General features: G+C 42.5%; 1 protein-coding gene across 1 annotated transcript in view; it reads right to left on the minus strand.

Moving 5' to 3' along the window:
* HSD17B12 (hydroxysteroid 17-beta dehydrogenase 12) overlaps positions 1-27548 on the minus strand; it is a 125332-nt gene that overhangs the window by 34295 nt on the left and 63489 nt on the right. Inside the window, exons 4-6 of the mRNA XM_053271030.1 lie at positions 11948-12058; positions 2265-2329; positions 771-815 (exon numbers count right to left, since the gene is read on the minus strand). Coding sequence (XP_053127005.1) covers positions 771-815; positions 2265-2329; positions 11948-12058 — 221 coding nt within the window. The remainder of the gene's footprint in view (positions 1-770; positions 816-2264; positions 2330-11947; positions 12059-27548) is intronic.

Raw genomic sequence — 27548 nt, forward strand, 5'->3', positions numbered from 1 at the left:
AGCTGGGCACCTGCTGCAGCCATTCCTAGACAATCTAGACTCAAGTCATACAGGCTCTGGAAACATCCTGTTTGGACTATTGGAATGTATTGCATGGGGAGGCTTTTCTGGAAGTCTGTTCGGAAACTACAGTTAATATAAAATACAAGGTAATTAACTGGTATCAGGAGTATGGAACACATTTTGCTGGTTTTAATACAACCATACTGGCTTCCAGTCCATTTTCAGGCCCAATTCAAGGTGCTGGTTCAAACCTTTAAAGTCCTATATGGCTTGGTATCAGAACCTCAAGGACTGCTTACTCCTGCACAGGGCTACTCAGATATTAGTTTCCTAGTTGGAGGTCTTTCTTCGGTTTGCCCTATCATCTGAAGCGAGGCAACCTGCCAGGAACTTTTCTGACATCTCAGAAATGCTCTCATCAGGGAGGTTCACAGGCGGGCAGATGTCTTTTTGGCACAACATTATGACCTTTTTATTTGCCCAAGCATTTTAGTGTGTTTTAAAATGGCTGATGTTTTTATTATGGTTTTATTTTCTGGTTTCCAATTATTGGTTTTCTTGATATTTGTTTTAATATTTTTCATGGACACTGCTATGTAAGGTTTTACCTGGAAAATGGGATATAACTAACTAAAAAGTTGTACAAACATTCCTACTATAAGCAGATTGTAGATGGATGTGCACCTTTGAGACAAACAGCTATGTTACTCTGCATATGACACAACCATTATCGTGATCCACAGAATTCTTCTCAAAATGACACTTACCTTGCATACAGATAGGATATTAACGTTTATCATTTTGTCAATTGTCTGCAATAAAAAAAAAATCTAGAAAACTGACTTGCATAGGATACCATAACCTCTTGAAAATACACACAATTAAGACATAACTTGCTTATACTGGTATCAGGTGGATGACACAAACCAGCCACCTATTTCCATAGAGGACTTAGGTGCTCTACGGAAATAGGTGGCTGGTTTGTGTCATTTTTAATTAAACAAAAAAAGTCTCCAACTATCAGAGCAGCTACTCAATTCTATACTCAACATCCAACTGTAAAGAAGAAGAAAAAAGCTAATGCTTCCCCCAAAGATGAGGTGGTATATAGGTGTATAGAGTCAATTACCTTACTTCTGACAATTCATGCTATAACACTAACTGTTGGCTTTGGTGGAACTTTACAGAGAGGGTTGAGGTGGTATCCATCAGAAGCAACCATATGCTAATATCATTATTTGATATAGTTAGTTAGTTGTTTATTTATGATCTTAGATCAAACAACAATAGAAACAGAATATACTCAGTAAAAAGAGAAAACAAAAACAAAATCTAAAATGTTATCAGATACATAAAATCAAGAACCTTTGACAGTAACCAATTGCTATGCTCTAGCCTCTCTTAGTTTGATCAATGTATAACAGAATTTGGCAACCGCCAAGGATGTTGTTGGGTCCCTATCTTCTAATAAACATGTAAGAATCGTCTCCACTGAGTGGCTTTTGAGACCTTTCAGGTACTGGGATAAAAATAAATCTCTTTCATCGGTATAAAGTGGGCTCTGTGGTTGCCAGGAGTTGACACCAATTCGACGGCACAACCAAACAATGCCCCGCTAACCCTCCCAAGTGTAATCTGTTAAGTGGCAACATTCTAACCAGATGTGAGAGATTCTAGAAGTGCTTCCACTTTGAGTCAACCATGGACAGCACAGCCTTCAGGGACATATTTATGGAAACCAGAAAGTAGTTTTGGGGGGAGGGGGATCAGCAAAAGGCACTCCCCCCTAGGTGGCCAGATTTGGCTTTTAAAAAGCCAAAATCTGGCTTATGGCCCATTTGACCCACGAGTATACCTCTTAGGTTCTGGCAATCCTGCCCTCCCCCTCCTTCTGTGCTCTGCTGCTCAGTAGTACTCTAAGCTCAAAAGAAGCCTTTCTGCAAAGATGCAGTTCTTGCTCCATCCTCCTAATGCTGTGCTTGATATGTCAGCCTATAAGATTTTTTTTGGGGGGGGTAGGGTAGGAATAGGAAAACTGGAATCCTTTTCATTGAGATTACATAGTTATTGTGAACCTTTGTTTTGGAATAGAGGTTCTAAATTGTTTATGGGGTCATCAAGAAATACCTATCACCTCTGATCCCAAATTTTATGGGTTCAGAGTTTGAACTATGTTAATATATCAACACCTTTTCTTAGGTTTAAGAAATTAAACTTTAAAAAAAATCCTTAACAGATTAAAGGAACAAGACAATACTTACTTTATCCAAGTCTGGTATCTGAAGGAAATATTCAGGGTAAGTATATGAAATACCCACGTTGTTTACTGGGGAAAAAAATATTTTATCTGAATATGTTGACTGAAGGTGTGACAATTTGATTTTAATCTGAACAATACTATACTCACTAAACTGCATGCACTTTGACATCACCAAGGGTACATTAACTATTGATACTCGAGATTATAACTCCTGAGCTCCTTAGAATTGTACAAAATGTGGGCACAAGGAAGGCAATAGACAAGCAAAAAGGTAAAGTAACTCAACTCCTTCAATTAAAACAAAGTCCATATAGCAACAAAAAGAATGAGACACTGAAAAGTACTACTTTAATATTTTTAAAGAGAACTTCAAAAGTTCTCCTTTCAAAAGCTTCCTTTTCCAGCACTGGTCCCAGGATTCTTAACCAAGTAAATGTATGGCTTTAGCAATTCCACTAAGCAGTAATACTCTAACCAAAGTAATAATATGCAGTTTAATCATGAACATGCAAGCTACACTTCTATACATCTTTGATTTGATTTTCTCCAGCCATTCTAAGAACTGCAGTCTCATGATACACAGAAACAATATTCAAGCTATTTTGAAATGCAGTGTTTCCTGCTGTGTCATCATATAGTATCCCCATGCACTTAGTTGTTATCAGTAGTTGTGGTCTTTTCTTTCCACTGCATTTTGCAAAGCTTTTCTTCATAGTATGGCTTTTCTGCACAAAAAGAACAGTGGGCTTCCGGTGGCTCCAGCGCAAAACACACACACACACCCACACACCCTATATAACATACATCATCTGTGTATAAACAATTATTTTTTTCTATTACTATACATCTGATCTGAATTTGTATGCATTTTAAAAGAGAAAAATTCAATTTGTGTGGATGTATGCCCTTTGTATCCAACAGAATATACATGCATTCAATTATAAAGGTCACCTAAAGAACCCTCAGATTTTTTACAGCTACATGATCCCCTTAAAATGCCCATGAGTTTGGTCACATGGTTTTTGCCTTTGCTTATTCTGAAAATGGATATATTTTAATTGTATTCACTGTACTGACTGGGTTAGATCCAAAGTTGTGCAGCAACAAGTTCCTGGAACAGCACTGGATGTGACATGGAGGATTGCAATGGGAGGGGAGAAATTGGTGGATCACATTGCACAAGGAGAAGCTTGTGCAAGGCACTCCAAATTGATTTCTGCCAATTCTTCCCCTCCCATTGTAGGCACTCTGTGCCATACAACGAAACCCCAATCCCAACCATCAGAAAGCCCTTTCAGCCCCATTTCACAGGAAGTTTCCCACTTGCTCAATTCTGGATCGAAGTCTGTGAGGGGTTTATTTGGTGGAGCTACCCTCCAATCAGTCAGATCAAGCATCAGGGAACTGTATGAACACAAAGCTAATCTGTTTAGGAGTGTGTGCGTGCGCGCGTATACAAAACACACATGACAAATTTCTAAATCCAGGTGTTTCCCTTATTTACTTTAAAATACTATTTTAAAAAGTCAGCTCAAATTGAATTAAATTGAAATTTTAGTTGCTATTTCACATAATCAAGTAAACAAGAGACAACTTCTGGTTTAAGCCTTTTGTTTTCTTTAAAAAATGAAGACCAAATCACTCCAAATGTTTGTAATACTTCAGTCCCTCCCATTTTTTTTTAGTAAATACCACGCCCACGCCAAAAAAAGGCAAGATCTAGTAACCACCAATGACTTATCTAGTTTTATGGGGAAATGACAGCCCTTTCAAATGCAAAGGTCTCCACTGCATACAGATTTTATACTTCAGCCAGAATTTTTAGCGTCGACTAAACAATTGAAAAAAAATCTGCAGTTATTTAATAATTAGAGCACACAAATTATAGATGAATAGTAAGTGACAGCTAACAGTGGACTTCAGAGAAAGTTCACACAATACATTTTACAAGTGTACACATGATCTTCCATGATTAGCACTAAAGACTGCAAATTGATAAAAATGAACATAATATATTCATTATGGTTTTAGTTATTTGCAATGTCTGCAGAGGAATAGGTGTTTTATGACTTATTTGAAAGGGAAGCATTTTAAATGGGACATTAACAAAATATTTTTGCATTATTCACGTCAGAACTTCATCAGAACATTAGATGGCAGCATAAACCAATATATAGTATACCAGCTGCTTAAAGATAGCACATGTGAAGAATTGGTGGGAGTAGGAGGGAGAGTAAGAATAGTGCAGGGCAAATCTTATGAATCAATCTTAGTACATACAGGAGACCCTCAATTAACATGGGTTCTCGATTTGTGGTTTCAGCTATTCACAGATCAGCTATATATAACTCAGTTTCGATTATTGTGGGGGTGAACTTCAGCCATTTGTGGCTCCTGTGCATGCATTTCACTCTTATGGTGGCATTTCCAACTTGGAGACACTTCTAGAGGCAATGTGGAGCCATGTTGCGACTTTTTCTTTTTGCCAAATGTGGATGGGTTTATTTTGGGGTCCATTATGCATTACCAGTAAGAGCCCCTGGTGGCGCAGTGGTAAAACTGCCGCCCTGTAACCAGAAGGTTACAAGTTCAATCCTGACCAGGGGCTCAAGGTTGACTCAGCCTTCCATCCTTCCGAGGTCGGTAAAATGAGTACCCAGAATGTTGGGGGCAATATGCTAAATCATTGTAAACCGCTTAGAGAGCTTCCAGCTATAGAGCGGTATATAAATGTAAGTGCTATTGCTATTGCTATTACTGAAGGAGCTAGAGATCTGCAGTGCCCAAGGTACAGTACTGTACACCTCTGTTATTGCCGTTTTTCCATCCCATTTTTAGCACTTTTCAAAGAACCAAGAAACCTAACCCCATCATTCACACAGGTAAAAGGTTTCAATTACTGTGGTTTTGTTTCCTGAACTGTTTTCTGCACAGATTTTTTAAAAGTGTTTTTGTTTTGCTTCTGTGCAAAATAAAAAATACAGGCCCTATTATATGGGGATTTGCCAAATCTAACCATTCCACAATGCTGTTGTCACACACTTCAGATCTGTGAAATCACCCTCCTGTCAGCCTCAATTGATTGGTAGCATAGTATAGTAAACATTGTTCAAGTCTAATTTCTCAGAAGGCTTTCCTTGGGGACTCAGTGTTATCCATATACTCTAAATGCAGTATAAACATGAGAGGGTCCCATGCCGTACTGGCTCTTTTCAGGGCATGAACTTCTTCATTTTGAATAGTGTACCCAAACAAGAAAGTGAAACTCCCATGCAAGCACACTTATTCTGTTTCTACCAAGTCTTCATCTTGTAGAACACCTCGTTTGATTGCAAGAAGCTGTTGTCATTGGGGCCCAAGTCTATGGCCACTTGCAGTGCAGAACTGATGTACAGCTGAAGGAATGTTTTTTCCACTGGTTGTCCAAGTTTTAATAGGTTTTTCAAAACACAAGTGAGAATGCATGTTGAAGAAACTAAAACTCAATGCAGAATAATGGGTTAGTGTTACCTCTAATTAAGCAAGTAACCTTTCTTCAGCCTGACTCTTTGAAAATGATCTCCTTGCTTCTTCAAACAGGGAAATTGCATAAACCAGTGTTGATCACTTTGTAGGGTAGAACATGCAAGCAAAGTATATTTTCTATTATATTTCTGTCCTGCCTTTTGTCTCAGAGTGGCATTCATGGAGCTTAGCAATTTTATCTTCACTACAAGATAGGCAGAGATAGTTACTAGTCTAATTATTACTATTAAGAATATTTATACACCATTTTTCAACAAAGCCGTTATCAGAGCAGTTTACATATCAACGTCGTAAGAAAATGTTACCTATGGGTGACCAAACAAGGTTTTAAAACTCATTATACTGCAGCTACTTTGCTATAGTAATTCTTAGTAATAAGAATTGCCATAGTAATACTTTGCCAGTACCATACCAATGAAGGTATCTAACTCAGCCCATTGATTACAGCTGCATGTAAGAAAGGGACCACTGCATCACTTCCATGATCTTGTGGTAGAAGGGATGAGATGTACAAGTAAGTTCAAATTCTTTTCTACTGCTCTCCTTTAATTAGATGGATATTTACTAGGCCACTATCCCATTTCTGCAATGGCAGATTCCAATGCAACAAATTAACTTGACTCCTGAACCTGAAATCGCTCATGTTTAATCATTTTGTTTGTTTGCTTTATATACCACCTGACTCCAAAGGCTCCAGGCAGTTCACAACAGCTAAGACACAAAATCAAGTATTAAACCAGGAATTAAAAAATTAAAAATATTCAGAGATTACTAAAAAAATGTCAAGGGCTCTTTTGAAGGCTGGTAAAGATGTTAAACCACAAATGTCTATGGGGAGCGCATTCCTCAGCCTAGGGGTGTCTACAGAAAAGGCCCGCTCCCAAGTCACCACCAGAGGAAGTGGAGGTATATGGAGTTGGTCCTCTCTTGATCATCTTAATGTGCAGTGGGGATCATGCAGAAGAAAGCACTCTCCCAGTAACTGGGTCCTTAGATGCTAAGGGCTTTAAAAGGTAATTACCAGCATTTTGTATTTTGCCTGGAAACTTATTGGCAGCCAATGCAATTGCTTTAAACAGGCATAATATAGTCTCTCCGAGACAGCTCAGAGACCAATCTAGCTACTGCATTTTGAACCAACTGAAGTTTCCGAACTACATACAAAAGAAGCCCTACGTAGAGCGTATTACAATAGTCAAGCCTAGAGGTTACCAGAGAGTGCACCACAGTTCTGAAATCATTATCTTCAAGGATTTGACACAACTGTTGTATCAACCAATAGTTGATAGAACGTGCTTCTGGCCATAGCCTCAAACTGAGAAACCAGAGTGAGGCTGGGTCCAGAAGCACTCCTAAGCTATGTACCTGTTCCTTTGGAGGGAGTGCAACCCCATCCAGAACAGGAAGATCTATCTCATCCCTCAAAATAAGACCCCTTACCACGAGTACCTCCATCTTGCTTGGATTCAGCTTAAATTTGTTTCCCTCATCCAGTCTATTACTGCCTGTAGGCAGGCATTTTGGGGGGCTATGCCATTTCCTGATGATGGTGATGGTGATGATGATGTGATAGAAAAACAGATTTGGGTGTCAACAGCATATTGAGAACACCCAGCTCCAAATCTCCTGATGATCTCACCCAGCAGTTTCATGTACATGTTAAAACACACTGGAGATAGGATGGAACCCTGAGGGACACTTCAGAGAGCAACACCATCTGGAATCTTACTTGAGAGGTAGGAATGAAACCACTGCAAATCAGTGCCACCTATTCCCAAATCCCCCAAGCGATTCAGAAGGATACCATGGTCAAAAGCCTCAAAATGGTCCTAAAGAACCAACAGAGTCACACGCCCTCTGTCCATTCCTTGGTAGAGACCATCCATCAGGCCAACCAAAGCTGTCTCCACCCTATAGCCTGCTCTAAAGCCTGTTTGAAATGGATTTAGACAATCAGTATCATCCAAAATTCCCTGGAGTTGATCAGCCACCCCCCTCTCAATTACTTTGCCCACCAAAGGGAGGTTGGATACTGGCCTATAATTATTCATCATTGAGGGCTCTAGGGCCGACTTCTTAAGCAAAGGTCTCACAATTGCTTCCTTCAAACATGGAGGCATCCTGGCCTAGTTGACATCATAAATGCCTTGGACACCTATGCAGTTGACCCTGCCATGACCATGGAGTCCAAGTCGGCTCGAATGCGAGAAATTTTATTTGCAAAAGGGTTGTTAAAAGCATCACAGCAGGATAATGAAAAATCCAGATCTAAGTTCCGAGAAGAGGGAACCTGAGTCAATCCCCTCACAACTCTGAACTCTTCTGGTTGCGAACTTGCAGACGCAATACACGCAGAACAGAACCACTTCTTCGCTGCACATATTGCCAAAGAATAAGCTTTCAAATGGGCATTGTGCAGTGTCTTAATGGATTCAAGTCGAGTCTTCCTCCACTTACGCTCTAGTCTTCTCCCTTGCTGTTTCAGCTCCTGTAGCTGTTCAGTATACCATGGAGCTAATTTCAAAGCAGAATGGAGAAGGCGCTTAGGGGCAATAGTGTCTACCATCCTAGTAAGCTCCCTATTCCAGGTTTCCACCAGAGCATCAACAGAATCACCGGCAGAACCAGCCCTAAAAAACCACAGGATTCAACAGACTTCTTGGGCGGACCATCCTAATAGGTCCTGCACCCCTGAAGAGGTGGGTTGTGGCCATGAAATCTACCTTAACCAGATGGTGGTCTGTCCATGACAATGGATACACTCTACGAGTCTCCACCCATGGGACACCACCCTGATCTGAGAAAAAGACCAAATCGATTGTGTTACCAGGAGTATGTGTTGGCCCCGTGACCAATGGGATAGGCCCATAGTTGTAATGGCCACTATGAACTCCCGAGCTGCACCAGACAAGCCAGCCTCAAAGTTAATATTGAAGTGACCCAACACCAAAAGCCTGGGTGACTCCAACACCATCTCTGCAACCAGCTCGGTCAGCTCAGTTAGGTATTCCACTGGGCAACAGGGTGCTCAGTACACCAATAGAATCCCCAATCTATCCCAAGTCCCCAGGCCTAAATACACAAACCCAATATGGTCCAATTGTCTCACAGGGATCCTGGTAAGGGAGATGTTATTCTGATGGATCACAGCCACCTCCACCCCACCTCCCCATAACCTGCTCTACCACTGAGTATTCAGAAGGGAGGAGATGAGCCCATACTGGAGTCACTAGCCTCCCCCAGGACTCAATTATACTAGCCAAGTCGGCTTCCTCATCCGTGATCAAATCATGGATGATTTCCATCTTGTTCTGAACTGACCTGGCATTGCAAAGGAGCAAGGTCAGGTTCTGAGAGTGGTTGGTACTGCTCACTGAGGCCTGAGAGATGTCAGGACAGCCAGAAGGAGAAACTGCTAATAAATTTCTGGTCTCCCTTCCCCTGCTGACCTGCCAATGCCAAATCTTCTATTCCCCACCATTACTGTAACAGACACTCCAGAACTCCCAGAAGTGCCCCCATTGCCCAACCTATGCCAGAGCCCTGACACATAGCTGTAAATAGCCAGGCAATAAAAGAGAACCTGACACTATAAGGAGTCCCAGAGGATAAATAAATAGGCCTCAGCCCTCAGTTCCACCCCCAAGGGCCAACCCACTGCAGGCGGCTCGCCTGCTGGAGACCTGCACCAGTGGCTGCACTTCCAGCACAGTCTTCCTTCTTTTAAGGGCCCAGGAGTTTGGAAAGCCCCATCAGCTGTCTCTCACAAGGCCAATGGGGGCAGATTATCCAGCTGCTCAATGTTAGAGCAATTAGGAAGGACCAGCAACTGAGGAGTGATAGAAGAAGGCCCCAGCAGAGCCTCGAGCCAGCCTGCTCACCCCCACACACGTAGAGGGGGGAGGGATGGAATGCACACAAACCTCCCAATGTCTTAATTTTGCAACATTATGTACATTCCCAAAAGTAGAAACCTAGCCTACTAGCTGCTGAGTGGAGATATAATGTGGGTCTCCTTTAACATACAGTATTCTGCAACAGATACAGTGAGGGAAATAAGTATTTGATCCCCTGCTGATTTTGTCCGTTTGCCCTCTGACACAGAAATGACCAGGCTATAATTGGGATGGTAGGTTTACTGTAGCTGTGAGAGACAGAATAACAACAAACAAACCCTCAAAAGCCCAGTGCCCAAAAGTCAGCGATGGATTTGCATTGTAGTGAGGGAAATAAGTATTCGATCCCTTCACAAAAGATGTCTTAGTACTTGGTGGCAAAACCCTTGTTGGCAATCACAGAGGTCAGACGTTTCTTGTAGTTGGCCACCAGGTTTGCACACAACCCAGGAGGGATGTTGTCCCACTCCTCTTTGCAGATCCTCTCCAAGTCAGAAAGGTTTCGAGGCTGATGTTTGGCAACCCGAACCTTCAGCTCCCTCCACAGATTTTCTATGGGATTAAGGTCTGGAGACTGGCTGGGCCACTCCAGGACCTTCATGTGCTTCTTCCTGAGCCACTCCTTTGTTGCCTTGGCTGGGTGTTTTGGTTCATTGTCATGCTGGAATACCCATCCACGACCCATTCTCAATGCCCTGGCTGAGGGAAGGAGGTGCTCACCCAAGATCTGACGGTACATGGTCCCGTCCATCGTCCCTTCGATGCGGTGAAGGTGTCCTGTCCCCTTAGCAGAAAAACACCCCCAAAGCATAATGTGTCCACCTCCATGTTTGACGGTGGGGATGGTGTTCTTGGGCTCATAGGCAGCATTCCTCCTCCTCCACACACGGCAAGTCGAGTTGATGCCAAAGAGCTCGATTTTGGTCTCATCTGACCACAACACTTTCGCCCAGTTCTCCTCTAGATCATTCAGATGTGCATTGGCAAACTGCAGACGGGCCTGTACATGTGCTGCCTTGAGCAGGGGGACCTTGCGGGCACTGCAAGATTTCAGTCCTTCACGGCGTAGTGTGTTACCAATTGTTTTCTTGGTGACTATGGTTCCAGCTGCCCTGAGATCATTGACAAGTTCCCCCCGTGTAGTTCTGGGCTGCTTTGTCACCGTTCTCATGATCATTGCAACTCCACGAGGTGAGATCTTGCATGGAGCCCCAGACTGAGGGAGATTGACAGTTGTTTTGTGTTTCTTCCATTTGCAAGTTATCGTGCCAACTGTAGTCACCTTCTCACCAAGCTGCTTGGCGATAGTCTTGTAGCCCAGTCCAGCCTTGTGCAGGTCTACAACCTTGTCCCTGACATCCTTCGACAGCTCTTTGGTCTTGGGCATGGTGGTGAGTTTGGAAGCTGAGTGATTGCTTGCTTCTATGGACAGGTGTCTTTTATACAGGTACTGTAACAAGCTGGGATTAGGAGCACTCCCTTACAGAGGGTGTTCCTCATCTCAGCTCATTACCTGCATATAGTGAAAAGACACCTGGGAGCCTGAAATCTTGCTGGTTGAGAGGGTATCGAATACTTATTTCCCTCAGTACAATGCAAATCCATCGCTGACTTTTGGGCACTGGGCTTTTGAGGGTTTGTTTGTTGTTATTCTGTCTCTCACAGCTACAATAAACCTACCATCCCAATTATAGCCTGGTCATTTCTGTGTCAGAGGGCAAACGGACAAAATCAGCAGGGGATCAAATACTTATTTCCCTCAGTGTATTCTGATCTATAAGTACTCTAGCTAGACAGGACATAGACTAGACTGTTAGCTTTTAAATGTATCTCAGTAAGTTTCCTCTGTATGGCTCAGAACCCACTGCACAAAATGTGGTAGGCTAGCCTGGTGAGCAAAGGAGAGGCTTCTACTATTACAGTAAAAAAAAGTTCACTCCTAAAAGAGGGACACAACCCATTTGACAAGACTGCCCACATCTAGCACCCCATTTACGGAACAGCCTCCAAAGTGAGGTTCGCCTGGCACCACCACTTACACCAGGCGAAGACCTTTCTGCTCATTCAGGCTTTTAAAAATTGATTTAAAAAAAAACAAGTTATTAAAGGGGGGGTTGTGTGTTGTGATTTGATGTGTTTTATGTGGTTTTTATTTGATTTTTAATGTGTTGTGAGCCTCCCAGAAAAAATTGTTATGGAGTGGTTAATAAATCAAGTTTAATAAATAACAACAACAACATTTTTAGATGAATAAGATACGAACCTAGGACACCAATCTCAAGGCCTTCCAGTCCTGCTTTTATGTTCTTGTAAATAGCTTCTTGGTCCTCAAAGTTAGCAGTAATGGTTTTTGTTTCCACCTTGAACCTCTCATCTAAAAACAAACATAAACACACCATAAGCATGAATTATTTTTGTCTCATAGTTTTGCAGGTTATTAAGTAGCAAGTTAATGAAGCATACCACTGTGACATCTCTTCACCATCACACAGCAGCTCATATTAGTAGTTTATGCACTTTTTAAATTTAAAAACAATTAAGGATTTAAGTTTACTACTCTAAACTAAACATAACACTATTAGCAAAATTGGATTCATTTATAAACAGAAATATTGATATGAAGATCAAGGACCCAATAGACCAAAAAAAGTTAAAATATAATCTGTAACTCATAGGATGCCCATTTAAAGCTGTTTATACCAAACCAAAGTGCTAATCTTTTGCCAGTGATTAAGACCAGTTTTAAACAGCCTACCTTAATACTGGACCAAATAAGTTCCAAGAATGGAAAGGTGGATATAAATATTTATAAGTAAGATAAACACATCCTGTGAGAGAGAATGAACTGTATAGTTTTCCATTTGTTTATTTATAGGAACAAAGGAAACTGCCTTATACCAAGGCAGACCATTGGTCCATCTGCTCAGTATTGTCTATACTAGCAGTGGCTCTCCAAGCTTTCAGGCAGGAGTCTTTCCCAGACCTACTTGGAGATGCCAGGGACTGGACCTGGAATCTTCTGCATTCAAGCAGATGCTATACCACTGAGCTACAGGTCCATCCCCTAAGAGGAATATATTACAGTGCACAGCACTCACATATAGTCATTTATCTACATGCAACCTAAGGTGAACCCTGCTTAGCAAAAGGGACAATTCATGTTTGATACTGCAAGACCAGCTCTTCATCCCATCCACAAGTTCAGCACTAGAGCAGACCACTAATGTGCTTTACATGGGACTGCTTTTGAAAAGCATGCTGAAACTTCAGTTAGTACAAAATGCCAATTTCTGGAATATCAACATAATACAGGACACAGTAGGCATATAAAAATAACTATGTATGATCTGTATTGGTTGCCAGGCCCAATTCAAGATGGCAGCAATAATTGTTAATGCTCTAAATGGTATGGATTCTGGGTGCCTTAAAAAAACCACCATCACCTATGTGTGCGCCTTCCCACACCCTAACATTCATCACGGATGCACTGCTGTGGTTGCCTTTGCCATCTCAATTATGGTGGGCATTCACGCAGAGCCTTTTCAGCGGCGGCACCAAATTTGTGGGTTTCTGTTCCAAAAGAGACCTGTACAGCCCCACACTCAACTCTTTTAGGTGCCAGGTTGAAATCTGGCTTTTCTGTTGTAATTTTTTTGTAGGGGATGGGAAAGGAACTGATTTTGTGGTGGAGTGGTTTAGCTGCTAGTTCTAGTGCCATGTTCATTTTAAATTATTGGATTTTTAAATTTTCTTTCGCTACTATTTTTACCTGACATTGCTCTATGTGAACAAGCATATATATATTGCAAGCCATCTTGAGTTCCCAGCAGGAAAGATAGGATATAGACATTTGACATTTTAACACAAAAATTATTTATCCTTTCAGAGTGATGAAGTACCAACCAACAGTAGCCTGTTTCAGTAACTTAAAGCCATTCCCTGATGTTAGTTGGCTGACATGGGGAGGTAAGTAGGTATGCCATTCTAGCATGTTCACCAAGTACAGCACTCGTCCTTGCAACATGGTTTCACAGGGACACATGTTACAGCATATATACAATTGCAGTTGTACACAATGTGGACGCTGCATCACATGGAAAAGATTTCAGTCTTACAAAAGAGTTTGTAACACTTTATAGTTTAATCACCATTATCTGAACAAGCAACTGTTATTCCCATTTTGCAGGCTGAAATTAGCCGAGGGACAGACTTAACAAGATCATGGAAGTTATATGTAACATTAACTCCAAGGTCCCAAAAGAACAGTGTATCAATTGGACAACAGAGACTCTCTACCGTGAAACTGAAGGGACTAAACAATTCCCTTCATGTCCCAAACTGTTATGGAATTTTCCTGAGTTGGTTCTTCTATCTGTGGAATCCTTTATTCACTGTCTCCACAGGGGAAACTATTTCTCTCCCTCCCCCTCTTGGCTGGGGCTCCTCAGGATTATCTTCTAACTACTTGCAGGGGAGTAACAGCAGGAGAAAGGGCATGTCCTCAACTCCTGCCTGTAGGCTCCCAGTAGCCTTTGGTGGGCCACTGTGTGAAACAGGATGCTGGACTAGATGGGCCATGGGCCTGATCCAGCAGGGCTGTTCTTATGTACTGCTATCCTCTCTGTCCCTGCATGATCTTACCAAATCCCATGACTTTCAGGACCACCTACACACAAACACCTAGCTCTAATTCTACTCCAGTTTTCTTTCCCTCATCCAATTCTGCCTCTCTCTAATGAAGGTTTCTATTTGGATGTCTCAAACGTAATACCCCAAAGTTAAAATCTGTCATCTTCCTTGCCTTGCATAATTTTCGTATTCACCATCACCACTCACCCTGTTCAGCAAACCCAAAGATTTATTTAAAAAATTTCTATCCTGCTTTTTAAGCTAAAAGCCTCATGAGGCAGCAAACAATATAGACAGAACAATAAACCCAACCAATAAAACCAGCAGTGAAACATAAAAAGCAGCAGTAGAAATAAAAGCACAGCAATAAAAAATCCAGTAGTGACAACAAATCCCACAATTAATAATTTAAGGGCCTCGTGGAACAGGTAGCTCTTCAGAGTCTGTCTGAAAGCAGGGAGGATAGAAATCTGACACATCATTGCAGAGGGTGAGGGAGAGTTCCAGAGCTGTGGCAACACCACCACCAAGAAACCCTCTGGGCTCACCAATCAAATTTGCATCAGTGACAGGCTAGAGGGCAGGGCATGCAAGACTGATTGGTCAGGCAGGCTCATAGGGGCAGAGCCAGTCTTTATGGAAACTCATCCCCAGACCAAGTAGAGCTGTAAAAGCTCAAGATTGGCTCAGTTGGGCCTAGAAACAAACTGGCAGCAAATCCATTGGTGCAGAACCAGTGTCACACTGAAATGCCACTGAGCATCTGAGGTGCAGCATACCAGAACCATTTTAAAAGCAGCCCCATGCAGAGAGCATTACAGTCCTTGTAATACACCTTGGGGCAGAATGGGCTTGATGAGTTGGAGCAGGATGTCTAGGAGAGACTGCATTGATTATCTAACTATTCTGAAGAGAGAGACCACATCTTCAGGTGGGATTGCTAGCTATCCCTGTGGGAAATTCTCCTAGAGACACCAGGAATCCTTGAGGTTCCATAATCCTCCAGTTGTGGACAGTCATAATTTGCTCCCCACCCCTGAAGAGATGCTCTAGGCTCACCCTTAACCTTGTCTTCATTTTTGCCTTGTAATATTGCCTGGCCACAGTTACCCACGCCTTAGTCACGTAACGGCTGGATTACTGCAATGCACTCTATGTGGGGCTGCCCTTGAAGAATATCCAGAAACTGCAGCTTGTACAAAATGTGGCAGCTAGGGTTCTGTCTGGGGCTGCCCAGTGTGATCACATCACACTTATTTTGAAAGAGCTGCACTAGTTACCAGTGTGTTTCCAGGTTGAATTCAAGGTGTTGGTTTTGACCTTTAAATCCCTTAACGGTTTGGGCCCGGGATACCTGAGGAACTGCCTGCTCCCAAGGGTTTCTGCCCGCTTGACGAAATCATCTGAGGGGGCTCTGCTCCGGGTGCCAACAATGAGGGAGGCTCGGCTGTCGTGCATGCGGGACAGGGCCTTCTCTGTTGCTGCCCCCAGGCTTTGGAATGCTCTCCCAGTGGCCATTCGCTCCTCAGACTCCATCACAGTTTTTAGAAAGCTGGTTAAATCTTGGCTTTTTATCCAGGCCTTTACATGATTGTTTTATTGCTGCTGCTGTGTGTTTTTATCCATGTATAGTTTTTTGTGTTTGTCTATTATATATTTTAAATCAGATTTGTTTTTATATTTTTAGCTTAATACTTTTAACTGTCATTTTTTATTATGTGTGTTTTAACTTTTGTAAACCGCCTTGGGATTGTTTTTAATGAAGGCGGTATATAAATTTAATAAATAAATAAAATATGATAGCAAAGGGAAGGGCCTTGCAATTAAGCCCTCAAAAGTTAGTAGCCAGCAACATTTTTTAACTTATTTGCTTAGAGAACAATTGCCAGAATTAGATGTATAAAAGTAAGCTGCGCCCCTCCATTTATGCCAGCTGGGCATAATTCCTGGTCACCCAAGTAGTCTAGACAAATACTTCCATGGCTACCCACAAAACAATGCAAAATATGGCCCTTCCTGACCCTGTGGCAAAAATGCTGGTTCCTATCTGGAAGAGATAGCTTGTTGCAGCAACTGGTAGTTTGTTAGTACCTCAAAGGCTAACAGGTGTATTGTGACCAGTGTTCTCTGTAACAGGGATTCCCAGATGTTGTTGACTACAGCTCCCAGCATCCCCAGCTGCAATTGCCTTTGGATGGAAATTGTGGGAGTTGTAGTCAACATCTGGGAATCCTTGTTACAGACAACACGGACTGTGACAAACCTTCATTGACTAGAGCCCACTTAGTCAAATAGTTCGTGCTCTAATCATCTCCCAGCTGATTACCACAGACAATGGAGTTTTGTCCCACTACACAGTCTTCCTTTCTACTCTTGTACTTAGACACAAACTACTTGTTTTTGCCTTCAAAGATCTCTATGGCCTTGCCCATCATATCTTTCTGCTCACTTCCCAATATACGTACCTTTGTCTCTTACCTTCACTGCTCTCAGCAGTCTGAAGGTCTCTTGGTTCATTATACGACTTCACCAGTGTTCCCTCTAAGGCGTGCACATGTGCGTGCACTCACACATTTTTTGATGTCCGCTCAGTTAATTTTAGTTCCCACTCAGGTTCAATCAATAAGGTCCTACTCTGAATGCATGTGTGCATACACTGCCTTGATACTGCCGCCCAGAATGAAACTCATTCTGCACATAGATGGAAAGAATTAGAGAACAATGGACTTCACCCATTCTCACTTGCTGGCCAGTCCCTGAAACTGCCTTGATTCATGCTACCTATCTCACTTCACGTTTCTCCTAAAAACTCACCTTTCCCATTAAACATTTGACTTCGTTCTCATCTCTGCTGAAACTAAGCTTAAATATGCACAACTGAACTTGCATCTTTTTTGTTCCCTAGTTATCCTCACCTTCTTACTATTCCTTTATTGAAAGGGAGATTGTAAGCTATTCAAAGAAGGCTTGTCTTATTATTTATATTACTCACAATCACCATGCACGTTTGTGTATAATCATCACCATATAACAGGCCACAACGTAAAAGCTAAACAAACCCATGTGGTAAAGTGCTGCATAGACCTGTTTCCAATGCAGAACAGCCATCACATGAAGATCATCTGAAATGGCATCTGAGTCTAGGAGCTTCTCCATGTGGCAAGTTATTCATACTCAGTGACTTGTATCTGCTGCCACATAGTACATCTTTACTGCTGCAAACTATGGACAGGAATGTTTTGCCATTGTGAAAAGCAAACTACATGACAACAAACACCACATACAGCAATCTATTGCATATGGAATTTCTGAAGTTTAAACCATGAAATAGTATTGATTTTCCAGAAAAATGTCCCATGGCAGCAGCTGCCACTGTATATGCAATGTCAGACAGCCGAGACAGGGTAGTCACAGTGTGTGAAGCAGGCCATACAAGTTGCTTGAGATACGCAGACCATAACCATCACAAGGAATCTTGTATGTGTTGATCATTTTGTATGTATAGGCTCATGGTGCAAGTCATTTGATGCTGAATTATAACATGCAATATGAACCCCAAGTTTCAATTGCCAGTTTTTAGCCTACTTTCCAGTTGGCTTTTGAGATTACCCAGCATTTTGTGCTCCTCCCTGCCTGTGTCAACTTCGCAATGCCTGAACCAGTATGAAGCAAACAGGTCCATAGGTGTCACTATATGTCCCTGGTTGTAGGGACACACATAGGTGTCACTATATGTCCCTGGTTGTAGGGACACATAGCAACACCTCAAAGGGGTTGTTTGTGATGAAATCCATCCCGATTCAAGATGGCAGATGCATGAACGTTTGAGGCACAAGTGAGCTAAGCTGTGCACTGCCCAACCCATTTGGACCAAATTGTCCAGTTGTAGGAATAGTGAAAGGTAAGTAGGCAGATTAGTTCTCACTAGACCTTTTTTCTTTTTCTTCCACCAAGCAGTACAACGAGTGCTAGGAAAGCTGGTCAAAGCAATAATAAAACTGATGGCATTCTAAAATGAGAAAGATACACTGGATTGTACAGAGGGATTTCTACTTGTTTTAATAGAAGCTGGGAAGAAAGAAATGTCCCAGTGATTCATAAAGATTGTCAGTTTAAAGGGGGAAAGCCATAAAAGATTAAAAGTAGTTTTACTCCTAGGTTTCTTCCCATTGAAAAAACCTGTTCCCATGGTTGTTTGTCCATTCATGCAGAATTATGAAACTAATTTTATTCAGATACTTGCTGCTTCTCCCTCCTCCAAATAATAACACTAATAGCAGACTCAAGCATTTGCTTCCTATTTCATCTTCTAGTAACAGCTGCATTGTTTTAAAAACCCCAGAGATATGCTGCTATGTAAAATAACGATGTAAATAGCATTAAGTCTCTTCTGCAGCAGTGGTCTTGTGATCACGTCAGAAGGAAATCAAGTTCAACATCGCTGTGAAGGGAGGTGGAGACATACTATTTTTAGCTACATCTGCTCTACCGCTGCACATTCATATTTGAAATCTTGCAGTCAGTGTATTAGCAGAGAAATGTATCAATGGGCAGTACCACAAACCTTCTCATTTCTATATTCTAGAAGATTTGTAATTTTTACTGCTAGTGAAACATACAACACATAGCTATTTTTATCATTCATTAATGCACAATGAATGGCTTGGTTGGAACAAATTACATAATTACTGCTATGAGGAACAATCTAGAGCCAAGTGACATTACTGAATGAAACAAAGGAGGATCTTTCATATAATTGATAAAGAAAAGAATCTTAGTGTATTATGTTAGCAAAATTTTGCCACCAAACGTGAAACATTCTAGTTATCACAAGCAGTGGTGTAGTCGCAAATTCAGAAGTGCGGGCAGTCACCATGCCAGCCACGCCCAACCCCCACAGCCACATCCCCATGCAAAAAACAACAACAACTGACCAACCACCAAGCAAATAACCACTTTATATTATTTGTATTTTTAAATACAGTTTCATTGTTGTGTGTGCAAATGTGCAAGCTGTGAAAAACCCTTTAAAAAAGAAACCTGTCCAAAGTATACTGGACTATATTAGCAACACCAATCCATATTCTGAGGAAAAGAGATGGTAATAAAGACACAACACTATACAACAGGGTGGACACCCATGGTACAAGTGGCAACAGTGGCTGATAATCAGGAATAATTGTAGTCCAACATCAGCAGGAGGGCAATGTTGTGCAGCTCTGGTCTACACTGACTGGCAGCAGCTCCCCAAGGTTTCATGCAAGAGTTTTTCCCAGCCCTACCTGGAGATGCTTCCAGGGACCGAATCTGGGACCAGTTTCAGCAACTGAGGGTAGGGCACTCAAATATGTCTGAAAAACACCAACCTGAAGGTTCCTAACCCTGACTGCTTGGGAATGCTCCACACTATTCACTCTGCACATGGCTCAGGGATACTACTACGAATATTTATATACTGCTCTTCATCAAAATTCTCAAAGCAGTTCACATAAATAATACATAAATAGGCTGGTCCCCTGTCCCTAAAGGGCTCGCAATCTTAAAATAAACATAGACACCAGCAACAGCCCCTGGAGGGATGCTGTGCCGGAGCTGGATAGCGCCAGTTGCTCTCCCCCTACTAAGTATAAGAGAATCACCACTTTAAAAGGTGTATCTTTGCTCAGTTAGCAGGGGATACACATCTATTTAGACATTCCAAGGCTGAGTTCTGGTATTAAATAGTTAGGGATGTCTGTGCACAGCAGTTCTAAGGGAGCAGGGCTGGGAAAGACCCCTTCTTGGTCAGCCACTGCCAGAGCAGACTGTTCATCAGCAGGTGATGAACAGTAAAGGTGAAGCCAAAATGAGATTTCACGAAATTTGGCAGCATTTCAGAATTCAAATTTGACATGTTCTGAATTCAAAACAGATCAAATTTCACTTTTTAAGTTTGAAGTTGGCATTAAATACCCTCAGGTTGCAATCCTGTGCACACTGACTAAGAAAAAAATGCTGTGGGACTAACTTCTGTTCTGAGTAAACATGCATAAGTTTGCACTGCTGGTTGAATTTAAGACAAATATCAAGTGCCTAGGTTTGATACTTGGTTGCTTTTAAGGAAAAAAACCACACCAAAACTAAGAACTACCCATAGCTGGGAATTTGTGGGCTGTGGGGTTCAAAGTAGGATAAATTTGCTTGAAAATGTTTTCCTCCGAACTGATTTCTCTATTTCTAGCACTGGAAGCGCTGGGGGTTCTACATCTGTAGCTCTCCTGTGCCCCAATTACAATCAGATAAAGAAATTCACATTCAAGTCTGGAGGCAATGTGTCCCTCATCCATTTGCTGTCCTCTCATCCATCCTTCCTGCAGACTACCAGTAGAGACCTACTCATATACATAGGCATGTTCTTACTACCAGAATGGAAACAATTTCTGGGGTGAGGGGGTGATTTTTTTTTTCTATTTTAAACTGTATTTTTCTGTCTTTTCCTGACTGTGATTCTCCTAACCCCATTTCCAATGTATTTCTATTGCTCTCCAACTGTGAATTTGCCAATCGCGAGGTTTTCCCGGAACGGAACCCTCGTGGTTGGCAAGGGATTACTGTATTATGGATAGTGATGCTCCATATGACCTATTTCATTAGTCTAGGCCATCAATCAGTTTGGCCCAACTAATTAAGATAACAATTTCTGAAGTCTAAGCCATGAAATGGTGTCAATTTTCCTGAAACAATTTAAGTGTTATCGGGCAGAGCGGGGGGCGGGGAGCAATATTATTAAACTTGGTTTAATATTGTTATAAACTTAGTGGCTTATTACATAGGTTTCATTAAATCATGTTTCCCATTCTTCATCCAAGTGCTCTCAGGATAAAAATCTAAGAAAATTCTAACAAACTTAACACAAAAGAGTTACAACTATTCAGCTTATATTTTTAAGAATTTTGGGAAAATAAACTAGATCATCACCTGGCACAAAAGTCAGAAGCAGGTGCCAGGCAAGCTTCCTAGCACCATGGTCAAAAGGACCATCTCTCCAGTTGACATCCACCTAATTTTGAAGACAATCAGAAGGCTTGCAGATGATTCCCTCAAGTGTATGGGCAGGTACAAGTGGGAAAAGGAGGCCCCTCAAGCATCTAGATCCCAACCCATATATTACTTCGACAGCAGGCACCCATCACTTGTTGCTCAGAAATGCACCCAGTGAAGTTGTTTGAAAATCAGTATGGTGTGTTCCTTGGTGCCAGTCCCAGTTAGCAGTCTAGTTGCTATATTCTGAAGTCTGAGATGTTTGCAAAGACAGTTCTATGAATACCACACTCAAGTGATCCAGTCTTAGAAATTACCAGCTTATGTCGTCTGATTAGGAGGGACCACAGCTGGCACACCAGTTTGAACTCATGCAAGATTATATGAGCCAGGGGGTATTCTAGTGGTAAGATGAACCAATTGACATCCCCAGACTGTGAACCTGATCTTTCAGGACGAGTGCAAGCCCATCAAGAACTTGTACTTTTCAGCCAGATAGCCAGCTATTCACAGGCAGTAGCTCCAACTTGTCTAGGTTGGGCTAACACACACAATAATTAGTATAGTTACGTACAGGGTTTGACAAAAGGACTCTCCACATATATTCTGGCAATTACCCTTCCCAACTCTAGCAAGTAGAATGAACAGTACAGTCAATGAGCCACTAATGACGAGGCTCAGCAGACAGATTTTAAAGTTTACTATTTACTTGGATCTTGGAGAAAGCTGACCAAATCACACTCAAGGAGTTTGAGGAGTGGACCAATTATATTACCTTTACTAATTAGAGCTAACTGAGGTTCCATGCTAAACAAAAAGCGATGGAGGGGCATGCTTTGTGATTGGTAAACTTTTGCAAATAAGAGAGATGGATGAACAGGGGGGAAACGAGTGATGAAGGGCCTGAGTGTTTCTCTCCATATCTTTAACAGAGCTTCTAGCACCAAATAAGCAAGCATTTAGAAATGGTAACAATTATTTGCACTATTTAGTGTGACAGGAATGCAAAGGTTGCATTACAGCTAACAGGAGAGCCATCATTAAGCAAAAATCAGAATATTTCATAGCCTGAGTCTATGCATGCTTGCTCAGAAGCAGGTCTCGTAGGCGTGTGTCCGAACCGGTCCGGCGGCCATTCTATAGAATGGCCGAACTGCCGGACCGGTTCTGCCCTGGTTGGTCCGGTCCAGGTGGGGGGGTATTGCTTTAAGGGCGGGGAGGGCTTGTTTACCCCTCCCGCGCCTCTTTGCCCCGCCAGTGGCCATAATTTACTGTAAAATTGGGGCACTGGAAACCAGCCGCCCCAGCCGCCGCCGCTTCCGCCGCCCCCCCCCCCCGCGAGCAAATTAGAGGAGAAAAAGGCTACTGCCTACAAGGAAGGGCTACTGCCGCCCTGCCGCCGCCACCCGCCACCCCCCCACGAGTGCTCACCAAGTTAGAAGACTTTAGAGAGGAGCTCGCGAACAGAGCTCCTCTCTTATCGAAGCCTCCGGCCCAACTGGGGCCTTGGGCGCGTGCGCACGCGCGCTAGAGCTCTTCTTCCACTAGAGCTTTTGCCGGAGGCCCGGTCTACCCGCCGGGAGGAAGCCGGGGATCAGAGGCCCGGTCTACCCGGCTTCCTCCCGGCGGGTAGACCGGGCCTCCGGCAAAAGCTCTAGTGGAAGAAGAGCTCTAGCGCGCGTGCGCACGCGCCCAAGGCCCCAGTTGGGCCGGAGGCTTCGATAAGAGAGGAGCTCTGTTCGCGAGCTCCTCTCTAAAGTCTTCTAACTTGGTGAGCACTCGTGGGGGGGTGGCGGGTGGCGGCGGCAGGGCGGCAGTAGCCCTTCCTTGTAGGCAGTAGCCTTTTTCCCCTCTAATTTGCTCGCGGGGGGGGGCGGCGGAAGCGGCGGCGGCTGGGGCGGCTGGTTTCCAGCGCCCCAATTTTACAGTAAATTACGGCCACTGGCGGGGGCAAAGAGGCGCGGGAGGGGTAAACAAGCCCTCCCCGCCCTAAAAGATAGGCTCCCCTTTGGTGCTGGTCCGGACTGCTCCAGACCATGCACATCACTAAGGTCTCGCTGATTTCAATGTAGCTTATGCCCAGGTAAATTTGCACAGAATTGCAATCTTAGGAGAATATCTTAAGTTTGTAGACAGGAACAGCTGAAATTAGCACTGTTATAACTGAAATACAGCAGATCCCCCTTTTTCAACTGAGATCATACCTCAAAACTTTTAACACAACTATTTGGGCCACCCAGAATTCTAAATGAAATATTTTACATACAGAAAGAAGTTCTGTTAAGAACCCATCCGTCCACTTTTCTTTCACTACTAATCTTAATTGATAATTACCATCTTCACAAGTTAGTCCATTCGCATCTCAAACGTTCAGGCACCCAACATCTTCAGTTGGGGTGGATGACATCATCACAAACTATGCTGTTGAAATGTCTGTGTGTGTCAGTACAACTGTACCAAATTGGGTTCAAATCAATCCAGGCATTGCAAAGTTGATAAGACAAACACACAGAGAGAGAGAGCTGGTAATCTCATAAGCTTACTCTCTTTAAGAAAAGTAGGCAGAAAGCCTAAAAAAGTTTACTTCCATCATGAATCCCAAATAAAATAAAACTTAAAACCCAGAGTTTAGCTTTCCCAAGCTTTATAGGCAGAAAGTTTCAATGTTCCAGCTTAAACAAAAAAAAAAAAAAACCTGCCACAGACCCTAATCCATAGTTCAAGCCCCCCCTCCCCCCAAAAAACCAACGTATTTAAAAGTGCTACAGGAGTCTTGCTTTCTGAAGACCTTGTATGCCACTCTTCACTTTTTTAAAATAATATTTCTTGGACAAGATAGTATTTTTAAATTTTGTTTGTTACATTTCTATACCACACACCAGAGTCTCTCTATACTAGAATAAGCACCTTACTGGCCAAAGTACATACCTTCCATATACCTATGTTTTTGAAACTGAAAATGTAAATGTTATGTTAAGATTCAAATATTATACGTTTACATGAAGGGGGAAAGAAAAAAAAGTTCAATACCATGAAATCACAGATTAGAAATAAAAAAAGGTTTATTATCTCTCTATGTAAATGACTTTGGAAATCTTTGTTGAAAAGCGGTATATAAATGTTTTGTTGTTGATCATTCTAGATAATGCTTGAGTTAATACATAATTTCATTCAGTCTGATAAAACTGCCATCTGTTTGAACATGCATATAATATTGCTGAAGTATCATGCTAGGATTGGATTCCACACCTATAGACCTGGGAGGGATATTTGGGAGTATACTTAGGAAGCAAATTGTGCATGTGTGTATGAAATGTGTGGGAAATTGGAAGCATCTGAAGGGGCTGTTTGGTCCATGGATGTTTGCACAGGGTGATGGGAGACAGGCTGATGCTTGGCTAGTAATCTAGGATTGCCAAGATCCTTGATACAGTATTTTGAGACCAGCACAGAACATTTCAGCTGGAGATGACAGCATGCTACGAGTACATTACATTTATATCCTGCCTTTCCTCCAAGGAGTTCAGAGCAGCATACATGATTCCCCATACATTTCATTCTCAAAACCACCTTGTGAAGTTAAAAAAAAAACACAAATAATGCTGAAAGAGCAACAGCCTAAGAGCTTCATGGCTGAGTAGAAGCTCAAGTCTCCCCAGGCTAGCCAAGTACCCTAACCACTACTGGCTCTTCACCAAATGCTTCTTGAAGAAACACTTCGCAACAAAGGCCATCCTTGACCTTGACAGTTTGCCACAAACTAGTGTAACCTGTAGACTGGCTACAAGCTTTAACATGGTCCTAGGATTATTTTTTTGTATAGCTCAACCTAAGTCAGCCCTACTCCATTTACTACTCAGTGACAAGCACCTCTTCATCTGTTAGGAGGGATAAAACTTGTAGGGAAGAGAGGGAGAGAAGTCATGGAAAAGAGATTAAGAAGAGCATTGGATGCATACTAATAGCATCCAATGGTAGTTACTACTGTCTTAATCTCCAGCTTTTAAAAAGCTATCAAGTGAACAACCTCACCCAGGGAGACTGTAATTATCCTCTTATTGAATAAAATTTTAACTTCCAAACCTGGTAAATAGCTTCACAATGTAACAATGCATTGCAAGGGAAGCAACTGATGGAAGCCAACACAAGAAAATATTACACTGTAGTGCATTGTTATTTCTAGATACATTATACAGGGTCAAGGAGAATGTTACAATGAAAGGGATATATACACAAAGGGGAAACAGAAGCAGCCCACCTGTGAAACATAATGGGTGCAACGTTCAATCCTTTGCACTCAATGGTCAGTCTTGTGACCTTTACGAGGCAGGGAGCAGTGTTCTCTCTAATTTTTTCCATCTATGTGCGGAATGAGTTTTGTTCTGAGCAGCAGTATCAATATAGTGTGTACACGCACATGGATTCAAAGTGGGACCTTCCTGATTCAACCTGAGTGGGATCTAAAATTAACTGAGCAGGCATTTAAAAAAAGTGAGAGCACGTGCACACGCCTACATCTTAGAGTGAACACTGGCGGGGTGTGTGGGTTTGTTCTAAATACATGCACGGTTTAAGCAGCAGCTCTGTTCTTTGTGCTGAACTTTAAGACTTACATTTATTAGCCTACTTTCCAGTAGGATTATGAGATCACCCAGCATTCTGTGTCCATGTGTGTGTGTCCCCCATCAACTTCGCAACACCTGGACCAATATGAACCAAATCGGGTACAGTTGTATGGACACACAGGGACACCTCAATGGCGTAGTTTGTGATGATGTCATCCACCACAATCCAAGATGGCAAACACGTAAACTTTTGAAGCGCAAGTGGGCTAACTTGTGAACTACTTAACCGATTTGAACCAAATTTGTTACAACTGTAGGGACACATAGGGATGCCTATGTGTGGGTGGTTGTGTGATGTCATCAAATGGCAGCCATGTGAACATCTGAGGCACAAGTAGGCTAATTTGTGGGCTGTCTAACCCAGTGTTTCTCAACCACCGGTCCCTGGACCGCTGCCGGTCCCCGAAGGGTTGAGTGCCGGTCCCTGACTGGGAGTCAAACCCCCCCCCCAACTGAAATCAAGGCACTCACTTACTCAATTTTGCACATGGCATGGAAGAGGAAGAGTATCACGGAGGCATGGGACCCTTCTTGTGCCTTGCCTCCACGTGCTGCTGAGATCTTCCTACAGCTATCTTATTCCCTATCTTTACAGCTTCAAACTGTATGCGGTGCGGGGGCATGGAGGAAAAAGTATGGCAGTGGGCGCCACTTCAAGGGCTACTGGTTCTTGCATGCTCATTGTTTGCAGCCAAAGGTTGGTTGATTGAAACCCAGCTGCCTGTTGTGGTTGAGGCGTCTTGAGAGGGAACGCTGTTTCCCTCTTGCATCAGTGGGGCTTGCTTGTATGTTGTTTTCATTGGCCCCATGTAGCTTTTGAATTTTTCTAATGGCCCAACATCCCCTCTCCATTGAGTAATCACAAGCACCTCCACTCCAGACATACTGGAGACAAATTTGTTCACCCAGGCTTTTAAATTCAGGGGTTCTCAACCTTGGGTACCCAGACGTTGGTGGACTTCTACTCCCATAATCCCCAGCCATAATGGCCAAATGCCATTGTTGTTGGGGGTTATGGGAGTTTAACTGAGGGACCCAAGGTTAAGAACCCCTAATATTCCATGTTTGCAAAAGATTCCAAATTTAATTATTTCAATGCTTATATTATTTTCATTCTAAACTGCCCAGAGATGCAAGTTTTGGGCAGTATAGAAGTCTGATAGATAGATAGACAGACAGACTTGAAACCCCTTTACTAACTGCTGGTCCGGGAAACTGCGCATGAAGAATGTAGCGGTCCTTGAAACTCTGCACGAAGAATTTAGCGGTCCTTGACTCCAAAAAGTTTGAGAAACACTGGTCTAACCCATTTGAACCAGATTACATACAGCTGCAGTAAGTGACACACAGGGAAACCTCAATGGCATAGTTTGTGATGATGTCATCCACACCCATTCAAGATGGCAGATGTGTAAACTTTGGAGGCGCAAGTGGGCTAACTTTTGAACAGCTTAACCAATTTCAACCAAATTTGCTACAGCTGTAGGGACACATAGGGACACCTCAATGGCGTAGATTGTGACAATGTCTTGAACCCAGTTCAAGATGGCAGACATGTAAGCTTTTGAGGTGCAAGTGCACTAACTTGAG

The sequence above is a fragment of the Hemicordylus capensis genome, chromosome 1 (assembly GCF_027244095.1).
Source record: "Hemicordylus capensis ecotype Gifberg chromosome 1, rHemCap1.1.pri, whole genome shotgun sequence".
NCBI lineage: Eukaryota > Metazoa > Chordata > Lepidosauria > Squamata > Cordylidae > Hemicordylus > Hemicordylus capensis.